This window comes from Eptatretus burgeri, chromosome 16, assembly GCF_056783735.1.
Source record: "Eptatretus burgeri isolate ZD-2024b chromosome 16, Ebu_testis_v1, whole genome shotgun sequence".
Taxonomy (NCBI): Eukaryota; Metazoa; Chordata; class Myxini; order Myxiniformes; family Myxinidae; genus Eptatretus; species Eptatretus burgeri.
The window spans coordinates 9,309,851-9,326,182 of record NC_140976.1 but is presented as its reverse complement, the minus strand read 5'-3'; the positions used below and the strand labels follow the sequence as shown (position 1 = coordinate 9,326,182).

Here is a 16,332-nt window from a genome sequence, read left to right as displayed (position 1 = left end):
GACTTCTTTAAGGTCACACTGAGGTGAACAGAGCTGCTATCCACCAGGAGCGACTCCTTGAGGAATATCTGCCTACGAGAGATTCCGATGAGAATCGTTCTACAGAGCAACCATGAAAAATATGCTTTTGCCTCATAACGTCACCAAATGACATCATAATGTCTCAAGCTTGACATATCTAGAAAGCACTCATCGAGGTGTTCAATTTGAGGTACTACACGATATGGTTCCTAAAACTTGAAAATTTGACCTTGGGGTCAAATATGTTTGACCTCAGGCGCTAACCATGAAGGTCAAGGCCAATCGCCACCAAAAATTAATCAGCTGAGCGCCAGACCATGAACGATATTCGCATGAAGTTTGAAGACGATCCGATCAAAATTACTCAAAAAATAAAGGTTTCGTCGACCCCCCTGATTTGCGCCAAAGTGACCTTGACCTTTAAAATTTTGTGCACTGAAAGGGACCTCTATAGGCCTCTGATATGTGAAGTTACAAAAATTTCCGATGATAACTGTGCTCTGCAGAATTTTTTATACGTGATTACAGACAAAAAAAATAAAAAATAAAAAATAAAAATAAAAACATACAAGCTGACTAACATATCTTGCAAAAAACTTCGTTTTGGCAAGATCTTCTCTTCTTCTTCCTTTTTCGGCTTGCTCCCGTTAGGAGTTGCCACAGCGGATCAACCGGCTCCATTTCGCTCTATCCTCCACATCTTCCATTGACACTCCAACCACCCGCATGTCCGCCCTCACTGCATCCATGAACCTCTTCTTTGGCCTTCCTCTTCTCCTCCTGCCTGGCGGCTCCATCTTCAACATCCTTCTCCCAATATATTCCGCTTCCCTCCTGTGCACATGTCCAAACCATCTCAATCTCGCCTCTCTCACTTTGTCTCCAAACCGTCCTACCTGCGCTGTCCCTCTAATATACTCATTTCTTATCCTATCCATCCTCGTCACTCCCAACGAGAATCGCAGCATCTTTAACTCTGCCACCTCCAGCTCCGCTTCCTGTCTTTTTGTTAGCGCCACCACCTCCAAACCATACAACATAGCTGGTCTCACTACCGTCTTATATACTTTCCCCTTCACTCTTGCAGCTACCCTTCTGTCACAAATCACTCCTGCAACTCTTCTCCACCCACTCCATCCTGCCTGCACTCTCTTTTTCACTTCTCTCCCACACTCTCCGTTACTTTGGACAGTTGATCCCAAGTATTTAAACCAATCCACCTTCCCCACCTCAACTCCTTGCAACCGCACCATACCACCACCCTCCCTCTCATTTACGCACATGTACTCCGTCTTACTCCTACTGACAATCATTCCCCTTCTCTCCAGTGCGTACCTCCACCTCTCGAGGCTCGCTTCAGCCTGCTCCTTACTCTCCCTACAGATCATGATGTCATCCGCGAACATCATAGTCCATGGAGACTCCAGGCTGATCTCGTCCGTCAACCTGTCCATCACCATTGCAAACAGGAAAGGGCTCAGAGTCGATCCTTGGTGCAATCCCACTTTAACCTTAAACCGGTCCGTCATTCCTACCGCACACCTCACCGCTGTAACACTGTCCTCATACATATCCTGCACGATCCTCACATACTTCTCCACCACTCCCGACTTCCTCATACAATGCCACAACTCCTCTCTTGGCACCCTATCATAAGCTTTCTCTAAATCCACAAACACACAATGTAACTCCTTCTGGCCTTCCCTATACTTCTCCATCAACATTCTCAAAGCAAACATCGCATCAGTGGTGCTCTTTCCTGGCATAAACCAATATTGCTGCTCACAGATCATCACCTCTCCTCTCAACCGAGCTTCCACTACTCTTTCCCACACCTTCATGGTGTGGCTTAACAACTTTATCCCTCTGTAATTTCCACAGCTCTGCATATCACCCTTATTCTTGAAAATCGGAACCAGTACACTTAATCTCCACTCCTCCGGCATCCTCTCACTTTCCAAGACTTTATTAAACAATCTGGTTAACAACCCCACTGCCATCTCTCCTAAGCACTTCCATGCCTCCACTGGTATACCATCTGGGCCAACCGCCTTTCCACTTTTCATCTTCTTCATAGCGATCCTCACTTCATCCTTACTGATCCACCCCACTTCCAGATTCACTCTCTCCACCTCTTCCAACCTTCTCTCTCTCTCATTTTCTTCATTCATCAGCTCCTCAAAGTACTCCATCCACCTTCTCAACACACTCTCCTCGCTCGTCAGCACATTCCCATTTGCGTCCTTTATCACCCTAACCTGCAGCACATCCTTCCCAGCTCGGTCCCTCTGTCTTGCCAATCGGTATAAATCCTTTTCCCCTTCTTTTGTATCCAACTTCTCATACAGCTCGTCATATACATTTACCTTGGCCTTTGCCACCTCTCTTTTTGCCTTTCGACGCCACTCCTTGTACTCCTGCCGACTTTCTTCATCTCTCTGACTATCCCACTTCTTTTACGCCAACCCCTTCTTCCTTATACTTTCCTGTACTTCCTCATTCCACCACCAAGTCTTCTCTTCCTTCCTCTGTCCAGATGTCACACCAAGTACCTTCCTAGCTATCTCCCTCACAGCTTCTGCTGTCGTAGCCCAATCATCCCACCCATCTTTACAACAATCCAACGCCTGTCTCACCTCCTCCCTAAATTTCACGCAACAGTCTTCCTCCTTCAGCTTCCACCATCTGGTCCTTGGTTCAGCCCTCACTCTCTTCCTCAACCTCACCTCTAAAGTCATCCGACAGACCACCAATCGATGCTGTCGAGCTACACTCTCCCCAGCCACAACCTTACAGTCAGTAATCTCTTTCAGGTTGCATCTCCTGCTTAAGATGTAATCCACCTGTGTGCACTTTCCTCCACTCTTGTATGTCACCCTGTGTTCCTCCTTCTTGAAATACGTGTTTACCACTGCCATTTCCATTCTTTTTGCAAACTCTACCACCATTTGCCCTTCCACATTTCTCTTGTTGAGACCGTATCTCCCCATCACCTCCTCATCCTCTTTATTCCCTTCCCCAACATGTCCATTGAAATCTGCTCCAATCACCACTCTTTCATCCTTGGATACACTCTCCACCACTTCATCTAACTCACTCCAGAAATCTTCTTTACACTCCATCTCACACCCCATATGTGGGGCATATGCACTGATGACATTCATCATCACCCCTTCAATTTCCAACTTCACACTCATCACTCGGTCAGACACTCTCCTCACCTCCAATACCCTCTTGACATAATCTTCCTTCAGGATTATCCCGACACCATTTCTCCTCCCATCCACACCATGGTAGAACAGTTTGAAACCACCTCCAATGCTCCGAGCCTTACTCCCCATCCACTTGGTCTCTTGTACACACAGTATGTCCACCTTTCTTCTCTCCATCATATCAGCCAACTCTCGCCCTTTGCCAGTCATCGTCCCAACATTCAGAGTTCCAACTCTCACCTGCACATTTCTACCCTTCCCCCTCTCCCACTGCCTCCGGACTCGCCTTCCCCCTCTCCTTCTCCTCCTTCGCCCAGCAGGAGCACAATTTCCACTGGTACCCTGCTGACCACCGGTACCGGTCGTTGGTAACCCGGGCCTCGACCGATCCGGTCTGGAAATCCGTTTTGTTGTCCGCATAATGATTTGGCTTAGGTTTTATGGCCGGATGCCCTTCCTGACGCAACCCTGGTCGCCTCTTACGAAACACAGGAATATGGTACACCTATTCTAACCAGGGCATACACCGGGCCCAGTTACACTGGTACTCATTTCGCCGACCTCGGAAGGATGGCAGGCTGAGTCAACCCCCTGGTATATATATATATATATATATCCGTTCGTTTTGGCAAGATAAAAATACAAAAAAACGGATCGTTTCAGCGCCGCCTTCCATCATGCAATCGGCCGCGCTTGGACTGTTTGCAAAACACGGAATGGATCTCACACGCAGCGTCCCGCGGAGCGATCGTTTCAGCGCCGCCTTCCATCATGCAATCGTCTGCGCTTGGACTGTTCGCAAAACACGGAACGGATCTCACACGCAGCATCCCGCGGAGCGATCGTTTCAGCGCCGCCTTCCATCATGCAATCGGCCGCGCTTGGACTGTTCGCAAAACACGGAATGGATCTCACATGCAGCGTCCCGCGGAGCCGGCGCGATTCCCGAAATAATTCCGTCCGTCTCATTGACTCATTAATGAAATAGACTTCTCACCTTCGTCTGCACAGTAAAAAGGCCTAAAGGTGTCCGTTTTTGGATCTGATCTTCCATCCAAACATGCAGCAATTTCTCCATTTCATGGATGGGCCCGGTCCGTTGCCGTTCTTTATCTTCCAAAACCGTCGACACAGTCGAATGAGATAACTTAAGATCACGAACGATCGCATTCACTTTCATTCCTCCTGCGTACTGTTTGATCACCTGCATTTTCGTGGAGAGATCAATGGCCTTTCTTTCTTTCTTGGCAGGTTGAGGAGTAGACAACGATAATTTCCTCTTGGTAGACATCTTGGGGGTTTGAAGTCAAACTTTTAAGACTAAAGGATACGGATAAACTGCGCTATACCGAGACCACGCTAACACGCCAGCAATGGCGGACGCTGGGGCGGAGACGCGGAGCATTCTGGTCGTAAAGTGGTCGTAAAGTCGTAAAGTGGTCGTGGTCGTAAAGTGGTCGATCAGTCGTAAGTCCACGACATACTGTACTTGAAAAATGTTCGATTTTGCAATTAATAAACAGACATAGAGGGGTGAAAAACAACACCTCCTTCACCTTCGGTGGCGGAGGTTATCAGGTAGGAAAGGTAAGCCTCCCTAATATTGCATTGTTTCAAAAAATTTAAATGTAAAATCTGCATTGATTACATTGAAGAAAAAGCTTGAGGTGTTTAATTTACCTCAACCCCCAAAGGTGAAGGAGGTGTTGTTTTTCCCCCTCTCTGTCTGTATGTTCCTTGTAAAATCAAACATTTTATAAGTCGATATGTCGGTGGATTTTGTTATTCCGTCTGTTTGTTTGTCAATTGCCTACAATTCACAATTCTCAACCAATCATAATGAAACTTCACCAAGTTGTCGAGATCGTCTCAACTGAAAAGCCCATTGATTTTGAGGTGAAAGGTCATCTTGAGGTCAAATTTCTAAAATTGTCATTTTTCATCTGATTGACTTGAAAGTTGAACAGGATTTTCATATGAACTTCCTGAATTCAATCACCAATTATTTTTGAGGTCAAATTTGTTTTATGGATTTTGCAAGTCTGTCTGTCGCCACATAACTTTTGTGTTTTTCTGCACAACCGCTTGTCAGATTGAGACGAAATTTTCACCATTGGTGCGAAGACTCATGTTGAATGTTATAATAATAATTATGACGACATAGATCATGTGGTATGGCAGTCATATTGGAAAAACGGAAAAAAACTTTGGACCTCTATCTCTGAAACCGCACCAAGGGAAAAATTGAAACTTGGTACGTCGTAATTACTTCTGTAGAATAAGGGTTGTTTAAATGACGTCATAGGTACACTCGTAATGACATCATAGTTGCATGTGTATAACTCCACATCTGATCAGAATGAAATTTTTTGAGCGTCATCTTGGGATAAAATGGTCCACAGAAAAAAAAATTAATGATGTCATCAGTCACGTGATTCGGCAACCACTGTTTTTTAAAAAAATAACCTTCAAAAATCTTCTCTGAAGTGGCTGAACAGATCGAGGCGAAACTTTATACGTGTGACCGCCTGTCCGCGAGGAACAAAAGGTTCACACACATGTAATTGGTCACATGTTTCGGCAGCCATAATGGATTTACCCAAAAACTTATAAAAATCTTCTTCTCCAGAATGGCTGGCCAAATCAAGTCTGCCTGGGAAAACAAATTACTTCCAACTTTACCAACAAAGGTAAAGTCCATCAAAAACTTTTTGAGATATCCTGTTCACAGTCAAACAGATTGTTGTTTAAAAAGTTAAAGTGTGTGGAAAGCCTGTCTTTTGGGAGTTCAACTCAAAGGGAAGACTGTGTGTGTCTGAAGATTTGGTGGGTTGGGGGAGGGGGTACCTTGGAGGGTTGAGAGAAAATTTGAGCTGAAACTGAGGAGAGGCGGTTAAAAAAAAACCGACACCTGTGTGCGATGTGAGAACAACACGTCTTGTGCTTTGGTGTCATCGTTTCAATAAGTTCAGAACTTTATATTGCACAAAATTCAGGATAAATTAAAAAGAAACAAAACAGATTATCTTACATGGAATAAACTCTCACACTCTCTACATACACAACACTCATGAAAATCTACAGGTTTTCCAGGTGAGACATCATAACCATCATAACTCTTGGCTATAAATCTTCCATTCAGATTCCAAAGCAGCTAATGATTACAAACAGAATCTTCATGAGAACGAAGTGTGGAAATGGTGGTGGACGGAGCGTCTGGATCTTCGTTTAGTTCATCATGATTACATTCTTGTTTCTGTACTCCTGTAATTGTGTTCATACTTGATGAATAGATGCTCCATTGGAGGTATGGATGTTGTATTTTGATCGTGAACTTCCTTTGTTTTTCCTATTATACAATCACGATTCATGGAAGTTTTAAATTTGGATTTGTCATCTCTTCAATCATTCTTAAAGTTCTTTAAGTGCCACGGTTGTTTCTTCATTCTCTGGTGATGTCTTGTCCTACCGACGTTGGTGAAATCTGAAATATGGAAACATTAAAGTTAGTTCAGTTGTCACACAATGTGTTTACATGACCCACCGTGCACTTCAGTCCGACTAACGTTTTTCACGGTTTCCATCTCTTTTCACCCGATATTTTTGAAATCCGGTTCATACCACCCTGGCACCCTTGGGCAATGAGATATTCAAGATGGCCACCAAGATGGCTGCTATTTGATGGAAATACACAGAAATTGCAAAAAATCCTGGTGTTGGTGCAGTGGTTAGGGCAGCGGCTTGGGATCCAAAAGGTCCTGAGTTCAAGCCCCGTTGGGCCACTGAATTAATACACCAGGGGGTTGACTCAGCCTGTCATCCTTCTGAGGTCGGCGAAATGAGTACCAGTATACTGGCCCGGTGTATACCCCGGTTAAAATAGGTGTACCATATCCCTGTGTCGTAAGAGGCAATCAGGGTTGCGTCAGGAAGGGCATCCGGCGTAAAACATGTGCCAAATCACTATGCAGATCATACGGATGATCCGCTGTGGCGACCCCTAACGGGAACAGCCGAAAGAAGAAGAAGAAGACACAGAAATTGCAATAGTTTCACTGTTACACCAGCCAGAAATGTGCTTTTATTTTTGTGACATAAATTTTGCATTTGTGTTTCCAGGTGAATGTGGGAGCAGACTAATATGGCTAGCTGCATTTTGAAGTGTAGAAAGATGGACAAAGCTCTCTCAACCTCTGGGCCAAAAAGAATCCAAATAATCAATACTGCCACAAAGCAACAGGATGACAGTTTGCAGAGTCAGAAGGACAGTGCAACTGTGAGAGAATCCAGAGTTGACGAACAACTGTCACAGGTCTTGTGTTTCATCATGCACATTGGCTCAACATATTGCTCGATATCGGAAGAAACGAGGACTAAGTGAATGTTCTGAAACACGTAAACGTGCGCCGAAACAGAGGACCGACTTGGCCAATGCATCTTCTGTGGCCAATTATGTTTCCCTCAGTTGCCAAAACATCCTCAATGATGGCGGGTGGTATGCTATTGTAGCAGGGCCGAACGACCAGGTCAGCCGTCCGTCAAGGACCTTATTTTACAACAATGTGATGCAATCGGTGGGGTGTGGGGGTGGGGGGGACAAGTTGGCTGGAGATGTTCGTATCAGGGTTTCAGCTGCCGCCTCCGATCTGCACGCAGTGGATGCACAATATCATAAAGAATGCCATAAATCTTCCTTCAGTGAGCAGAGTGCCAAGGCAGCTCATTCAGCTGCTGCCTCACAATCCATACCAAACGAGGATCCATTTCTCGCCAAAGTTATTGAGTTAATGTAGAAACAGCACATTCATGTTTGGACTCCATTGAACTTCACCAAATTTACCTGGAAGGATCAGAGGACATGGACGACGCGCTGACTCTTTCACCTTGACAGTTCGTGACAAAATTGAGCTTGTACTTTGGTATTGATCTGCTTGTCATGCAAATCAATGGCAGTGCAAGTTTACCATGCTTTCAACATTCTGTTCCTTTCCACATCAATACCGATGTAGCAGTCAGGACAGGCCAGATTAGATCTGTTACTTGCTACAGGCACCATGTAAACCTGTCCTCACCTGTATCATGGTCGGGTTGTCGGTGACTAAACCGTCTCCCCCACCAGGTTTCCTGGTGAGGAGGGCATTTGGATATGGACACGCAGCAGGATTAAAATCAAAACCTGTCAAAGGCCAAAGGAGCTCCTCATGAGCCAATGGCCATCCATATCTCGTGCCCAAGTATGTCTGTGGATGTTCTGCAGTTGGGTTGCATTTTTTTTAGGAGGATGGTGGCAGAATTTGCACTCCGGCGACCGTAAAACACTTCATTCTACAAAACACAAGAAAAACACAAAGAGAACTAAAAACCCACTCCGTGGGAGTAACTCCTGTGCAGCTTCCCTTCGCAGGGCATCTCACCGGATGACGGGATTGGGGCAAACCCTTTGGGGCCGCCACCCTTTGATGATGGGAGGAAAACCAGGGAGTAACCTTCGTGGGTCAGATTGTGGTGGTGTGTGTCGGGGTGGTGCTGAGGTGTCGTCCACCATACGGTGGTCTCCTTGGGTTAACCCGAGGGGGTCCCTTTGGGTAGGTGCCTGGAATGTCCGATCCCAAAGAGAGGATGATCACCTATCTCTGTTATCATCTGAACTCAAGTGTTTGAACATCGGTATTACAGCACTCTCTGAGGTTCTGAGACTGGACAGTGGTGAGATGATGGTGGGCGGTTACACCTACTATTGGTCTGGTCACTCTGAAGGTTACCATGGCCAAGAAGTTGCTGCAGCTGTGTCCAATAAGCTGACTCCAATGATAACTGAGGTAACACTGTTCAACGAACGTATTATGAGACCAAGGATTCGTCGCTCCTTGGGTGTCGTTTCCCTGGTCTCTGTTTCTGCTACGACTGAGGCGAGTGATCTCACCGTGAAGGACACATTCTATGCCACGCTCGAGTCTGTGGTTGGTCAGTGCTTCAGGCGAGATACTCTTCTAATCTCAGGGGATTTCAATACATCGACTGGATGTGGGACTTGGACTCTGACCAGGGACCTGAGATGGCGAATTAATTCCTTTGGTACCAGGTCTCTTCAGAGAATCCTTGGCTATCACTGGACGGACTTTGTGTCCAACTAACGGTTGCTGAGAGAGACTCAAATGAGATTTGCTGCGGCTGTTTGGACATGTGGATCGTTTTCCTGACGCTGATCCTGCTCACCAGACTCTCTCAGCGAGGGAGCCTCGTAAGTGCAGGAGTCCAATGGGCCGACCACATGCCTCGTGGTTGCAGCTGGTTGATCAGCATCTCAACGAGATGGGGATGGCAAAGGCATCTGCTTGGGGGATGGCCAGACAGAGGCCCCTGGAGTACCGACGGAAAGTGGACGTAGCAACGCGCTGCTCCAGCACATGCTCCTACACCTGACCTGACCTGACCTGAGGGGACATTTTTAAGTTCCTCAATTTTCATCCGATTGACTTTAAATTTGAAGGCGATATATATATATACATATATATATATATATATATACATATATATATATATATATATATATATATATATATATATATACATATATATATATATATATATATACATATATACATATATACATATATATATATATATATATATATATATATATATATATATATATATATATATATATATATATATATATATATATATATATATATATATATATATATATATATACATATATATATATATATATATATATATATATATATATATATATATATATATATATATATATATATACATATATATATATATATATATATATATATATATATATATATATATATATATATATATATATATATATATATATATATATATATATATATATATATATATATATATATATATATATATATATATATATATATATATATATATATATATATATATATATATATATATATATATATATATATATATATATATATATATATATATATACATATATATATATACATATATATATATACATATATATATATACATATATACATATATACATATATATATACATATATATATACATATATATATACATATATATATATATATATATATATATATATATATATATATATATATATATATATATATATATATATATATATATATAGTTCAGGTCACTGAATTCAACTGGCCAATTATTTTTGAGGTTAACATCGACCAAAAGGTCAACATAGGCCAATGGTCAACAACTTAGGTGGCATTCATAAAATCCTCAACTTTCATTCCATTGACTTGAAATTTGAAGAGGAGTTGTATATTTGGTCATTCAATTTAATCACCAATTATTTTTTGGTCAAATATGTTTTATGGATTTTGCAAGTGTCGTGCTCTGCACGACTTCTTATGCTTGTTTGTCTCTTTGTTTATCTGATTGTGTGTAGGATATCTCAAAAAGTTGTGGATGGATCCAGATGAAATTTGGTGAGCAAGTTGGGTGTGTGACAAGGACGAAGTGATTAGATTTTGGTGAAGATCCGGATCCAACTCCCAGAATTTTTGAGTGATTCTTCACAAATGAGAGATAGGGTCAAAAGCGATATATAGCACGATATCTCAAAAAGTTGTGGACGAATTCGGACGAAACTTGGTGGACATGTTGGGTGTCTGACAAGGCCGAATTTATTAAATTTTGGTGAAGATCCCAATCTGGATCCAGATCTGATAATTTTTAAAGTGATTCTTCACCATTGAGAGATTGGGCCAAAAATGATATAGTGCTGTATTGCATGATATTTCAAAAATATAATGGGCCCTATATGTTCTTGTAGATCAGGCACAGCGTGGCGGAGGTATGCACTTTACTGAGTGCCATTCTAGTTTACATATAGGATACACCCGCACACAATCACCGGATGCACAGCCACTGAAATTAATGTTTGGTCGAATTCTAAAGATACGCTTAGTCCTGATCCTTCCCTATGATTCCTTCAGAGCTTCTGACCACCAGTTAAAACAGAAGTGGAATGATGACAGGACCTTGGTTTCATGTGCCATCAATGTGTTTGATCCTGTTTTAGTACTGAATCCCGGCCGTGGACCCAACTGGCTCACTGGTCATGCAATCAATCGAATTGGAGACTGTGTATTTGTTGTGGAACTGTCAAGTGTACAGCACATAAACATATTGACCAACTCGGCCAAAGACAGTGTGAGCCCAATCTTCCCACCCATGTTCAGCCCATTGAAAGTGAACCCTCAGTATCTGGTCCAGTTTTGAGCGAAGTGCCACAACCAAGTGAGTCACAACCCGATGTGTCTGAACCCAATCGTATGGAAATGGAATCTGTACTTTCTCTTTCTGCACTTCCCCCATATCTATCAGTACTCTACAAGAACACTCAACACATTTGTGATGCCGTGCTCACACTCGGAAGGCACGTGAATGGTTGAACTTAGAATGATTGTACCTTGTACTAATGTATCGTTATTTTGGGGGGAGGGGTGGCATGCCGACATGTTCTGTTTGAAGTTACCCGGATGTGCATGTGTATTCGTGCTTACCAACAATAAACGTGCTGGTCCGACGGGTTTTTTTCTTGCCTTTCACCCCTTAGTCCCGTGGATTAGACAAGACAGATGTGGTGTGGGAAACTTAGACAAGACAGATGTGGTGTGGTGAAGTTAGACAAGACAGATGTGGTTTTTGGAGACAATCTCAAGAAATGAGAAAATCCAAAAAACTCCCAAAGATTCTCCAAAGGGAAACAGCAGCAAGAATTTTGAGTGTGAGGAATTATTGTATCATTATTCACTCCCTTTGTGTTTGATACTTAATTGTTTTTTTGATGTTTTATTCCGCCCAAAGAATGTTCCACAATCAATTTTGTTTGTCCAAATGAATTAACACACCTTCAGTGTTGTGAGAAAATGAAATGATGAGAAAACAATCAAAATTAACCTACCTTGTGATTTTCGTGTAGCGCCGAATCTGGACCAAGGCCACAAATATCACAGCACAGAGGACACAAATTGTCACAACAACAAAGGTTCGTTGGTGTTTTACTTTTGAACCTGCAAAGTGAAAACCAGAATGAAAATCATTCCTTGTGAATTTGTTTGGATTTACAATTTTACCATTGTGATCCACAAACTAAATCACAAATTTGTTATTTTACCATTTACTCCTCCTCCCCCCCCACCCCATACCCCCTGCCCATCCTCACCCTCCCCTCTACACAATTTCTAATCGATCCCCTTGCTCTGTTTAAGTGTTAAAATTCAAACGAATAATAATTTAATAATGGTTTGAATGTTGACTTGGCACGTACGTTCGATTCAAGACAATGAAGAATCCACTTCATTTTCATGTCAAAGGTCAAGGTGAAAGTTTTCTGGATGTAATTTAAATGGTGAAATGTTAACTAATTAATGGTGTAAAGTGAACTCCTTTACTAATGGGACATTTAAACGAGTTGGTTGTAGTAGAATAGGACAGAAGTGAAATTGATGGGTTCAGGTTAAATGTCAAGGTCACAACAACTGGTGAAAGTTTAGTAAAATGTAACTTTAAACTGTCAAGTAGAACTGAAAAAACATACAATGAGTCAAGAAAAAAACTTTTAAAAAACGTTGTGATCACATTGGGAATTAGGAATAGATGAGATGATAGTTTTATGGAATTTGGGTGAAAATGGAACGTCTCAGGTGAAGGAGATAAAAATGAACAAAATTGTTTATAATGGAATCACATGTCATGTGACTCTGGTTGTTATGTTAATGATGATAAACTGTGGTGATTGGTGGAAGGTTCTGGATTTGAACCATGAGATTGGAAATGTGGAGTTTTGGGGATGAGAGAATTGTCATCACTTCACATTATCAGTGTGTGTGTGTGTGTGTGTATGTGTGTGTGTGTATGTGTGTGTGTGTGTGTGTGTGTGTGTGTGTGTGTGTGTGTGTGTGTGTGTGTGTGTGTGTGTGTGTGTGTGTGTGTGTGTGTGTGTGTGTGTGTGTGTGTGTGTGTGTGTGTGTGTGTGTGTGTGTGTGTGTGTGTGTGTGTGTGTGTGTGTGTGTGTGTGTGTGTGTGTGTGTGTGTGTGTGTGTGTGTGTGTGTGTGTGTGTGTGTGTGTGTGTGTGTGTGTGTGTGTGTATATGTGTGTGTATATGTGTGTGTGTGTGTGTGTGTGTGTGTGTGTGTGTGTGTGTATATGTGTGTGTGTGTGTGTGTGTGTGTGTGTGTGTGTGTGTGTGTGTGTGTGTGTGTGTGTGTGTGTGTGTGTGTGTGTGTGTGTGTGTGTGTGTGTGTGTGTGTGTGTGTGTGTGTGTGTGTGTGTGTGTGTGTGTGTGTGTGTGTGTGTGTGTGTGTGTGTGTGTGTGTGTGTGTGTGTGTGTGTACCTGTTTATATGTTTTAGTGGAAGAGTGAAAAATAAATAATTAATCATGATATTCAGCACTACAGAGTTTGTGATTTGGACTGAACTAAGAGAGACTTACCGATGAGCAGGATCGTAGATGTTGATCCCTCCTTGTAATTTTGGTAACGTATCGTACAGGTGTAAGTTCCATGGTGATGAAATTCCACATCTTTGAGGGTCAGAATAAAAGAATCCCCGTTTGGATTTCGGGATATTCTCATCCTCCCATCCAGGACTTGTTGTTCTCCATTTTGAAAAAGGTATAATGGGCTCTTGTTCGAGTCTTTGTGGAACTCGATGGAAAGGAGAGAATTATCAATAGAAGGTGAACCTTCCTGTGTGTCGAGAGAGAACGTGTAAATGAAGTTCAAATCTTCACCAGTTGTAACTTCAACAGTCTTTGTGTTGTTCACAATCACGTGACCTGCAATGGACAAACAATGAAAGTTTCATAAAATGGAGAAAATAATCTTACACATTATTTCGTGCTCTGTATTTACCATAACTCAAAATAAACAAATGTTTTCGTTAATCAGAGGGGAGGGGGAGTAATTTGTGCCCATGATCTTTATTCAAAATTTGGGGGAGATTGGCCGAGTTGATTCCAGAAGATCAGCCGAGTTACATTCATATCATGTACATACACATATATATGTGTGTGTACTGTGTGTATGTATATATATATGTATATATATATATATATATATATATATATATATATATATATATATATATATATATATATACATACATACATACATACAGGTAGTCGTCGACTTACGACTGCGATCAGTTCCGACTGACCAGTCGTAAGTCGATTTGGTCGCAAGTCGGCCAACCTTTATTTTTACCTTTATTTATGGTGTAGAGCCCTATGCAAAAATTACCACATGTATATTATACTGTATAACGATATAATAATCATCCGTAAGTCTTATTTTATTAACATTTTCTTTGTTCAAGTCAAACACTGCACGACTACAGTACAATTGGTATAATATTTGCAAAAACATACAAAAATACAAAAAATACAAAACATGTTATTGGTCACTCGTGCTTGGTTGTGGATCATCGATGTTATCAGCTCGGGCAGCGCTCGGGGTAGCCGGAGTTGTTTTTTTCGTAAACAATGAAATTGAAATTGCGTTGTTATAATTGTCGATCGCATGGGTGCAGAACCTTTCACAGATTCACGAATCCTTTCTTTATCTTTCAAAATCGTCGACAGTAGAGTGTGACAACTTAAGATCACGTGCGATCACATTCACTTTCTTTCCTCCTTCGTACTGTTTGATCACCTGCATTTTCGTGGTGAGATCAATGGCCTTTCTTTCCTTCTTGGCAGGTTGAGGAGTAGACAACGATAATTTCCTCTTGGTAGACATCTTGGAGATGACATCTTGAGACATCGTGAGACCACTCTAACACACGAGCAATGGTGGGTGCTGGGGCGGAAACTGAACAGTCTGAGTGGGTGGAGACGCGGAGCAATCTTGTCGTAAAGTCGAACAGTCATAAGTCGACGACTACCTGCATATAGTTGCGGTTCTGGAAACCGCATCCCTCCAACACCAATGGCATCCAACTTCAACATACAAATACAGTGGTCCCCAACATATAAATATAAATATATACAGTGGTCCCCAAACAGTTATTTCATTAATATACGTTCAGATAGTCCCTTCCTTCTTGTCTAATGGGACAAACGGGACAAGTGCGTTGTGTAAATCTCAGAGTTTGGTCTGATTATATCTCTGAACTCATTCCTATTCTTATTTTCTTTATTCCTGAAGTAAATCCAAGCAATGGGTCCTCATGAGGGCCAGCGGGCGCTACGCTCGGACACCCATCTATGAAAACCATGGGCACATGCACTTCGCTGGGAGAAGGGGTCCTCACGAAGGCCAGCAGGCACGACACTCGGATACCTACCGATGAAAACCGCAGCCACACCCTTCGCTGTGAGAATGCGCCCTCACAGGAGACCAAAAGGAACAAAACACCAAACGCCCACGCTGCACGGAACATGTGCAGCACAGCAGTAATTTCCACTCATTGGGCAGGAGAGATAGGAAGGATAACGAACACAACGGTGCGCTGCAGGAATGCCGGAGGAATACAAGGAACAACACACTAAATGCTAACTTACAGTATGCACGCAGTGCACTCTTTTAAACCCATTTCTGAGTCTAATTATATATATATATATATATATATATATATATATATATATATATATATATATATATATATATATATATATATATATCTATATCTATCTTCAATCCAAATCTCTATTTAATACTTCTATCTATCTTCTTCTTCAATCCAAAGCTCCATCTAATAATTATATCCAATCTTTTCCTTCGATTCATGACACAGATCAGGGCCGGCACCACGCACACCACCACTTTTGATAAATGACCGCATGCTCAATGGCGGCAGATCCACGGGCAGCCCGGGGTAATTTATTATCGTACACAGAGCAGGACACGAATGGCACACATCTTGTTCGGGTCTGCGAATGTGTTTACCATAGCATCTTACCGTCGGTCTTTGCGGACCACCGCACCCGCGGCTGTCTCCCACATATGGCGAATGTCCTCTCGTCTCTCTGCCCAGCGAGGCTGCAGCCAGGCAGAGGCACACTGTACAGCTCGGGCCGCATGGCTTACAGACAGGCAGTGCATTGACC

General features: G+C 42.3%; 1 protein-coding gene across 8 annotated transcripts in view; it reads right to left on the bottom strand.

Annotated features, from left to right (window-relative positions):
• Nucleotides 1-5,692: 5,692 nt before the first annotated feature.
• LOC147010459 (uncharacterized) overlaps nucleotides 5,693-16,332 on the bottom strand; it is a 153,681-nt gene continuing 143,041 nt past the window's right edge. For 7 of the 8 annotated variants that reach the window (XM_085858785.1, XM_085858787.1, XM_085858786.1 and 4 more), the window contains one exon: nucleotides 13,661-14,061. In XM_085858785.1, the coding sequence (XP_085714911.1) occupies nucleotides 13,676-14,061 (386 nt within the window). In that variant the 3' untranslated portion in view covers nucleotides 13,661-13,675. Of the gene's footprint in view, nucleotides 6,718-12,184; nucleotides 12,294-13,660; nucleotides 14,062-16,332 lie in introns of those variants that run through there. The other variant, XM_085858788.1, reaches the window with a different exon arrangement.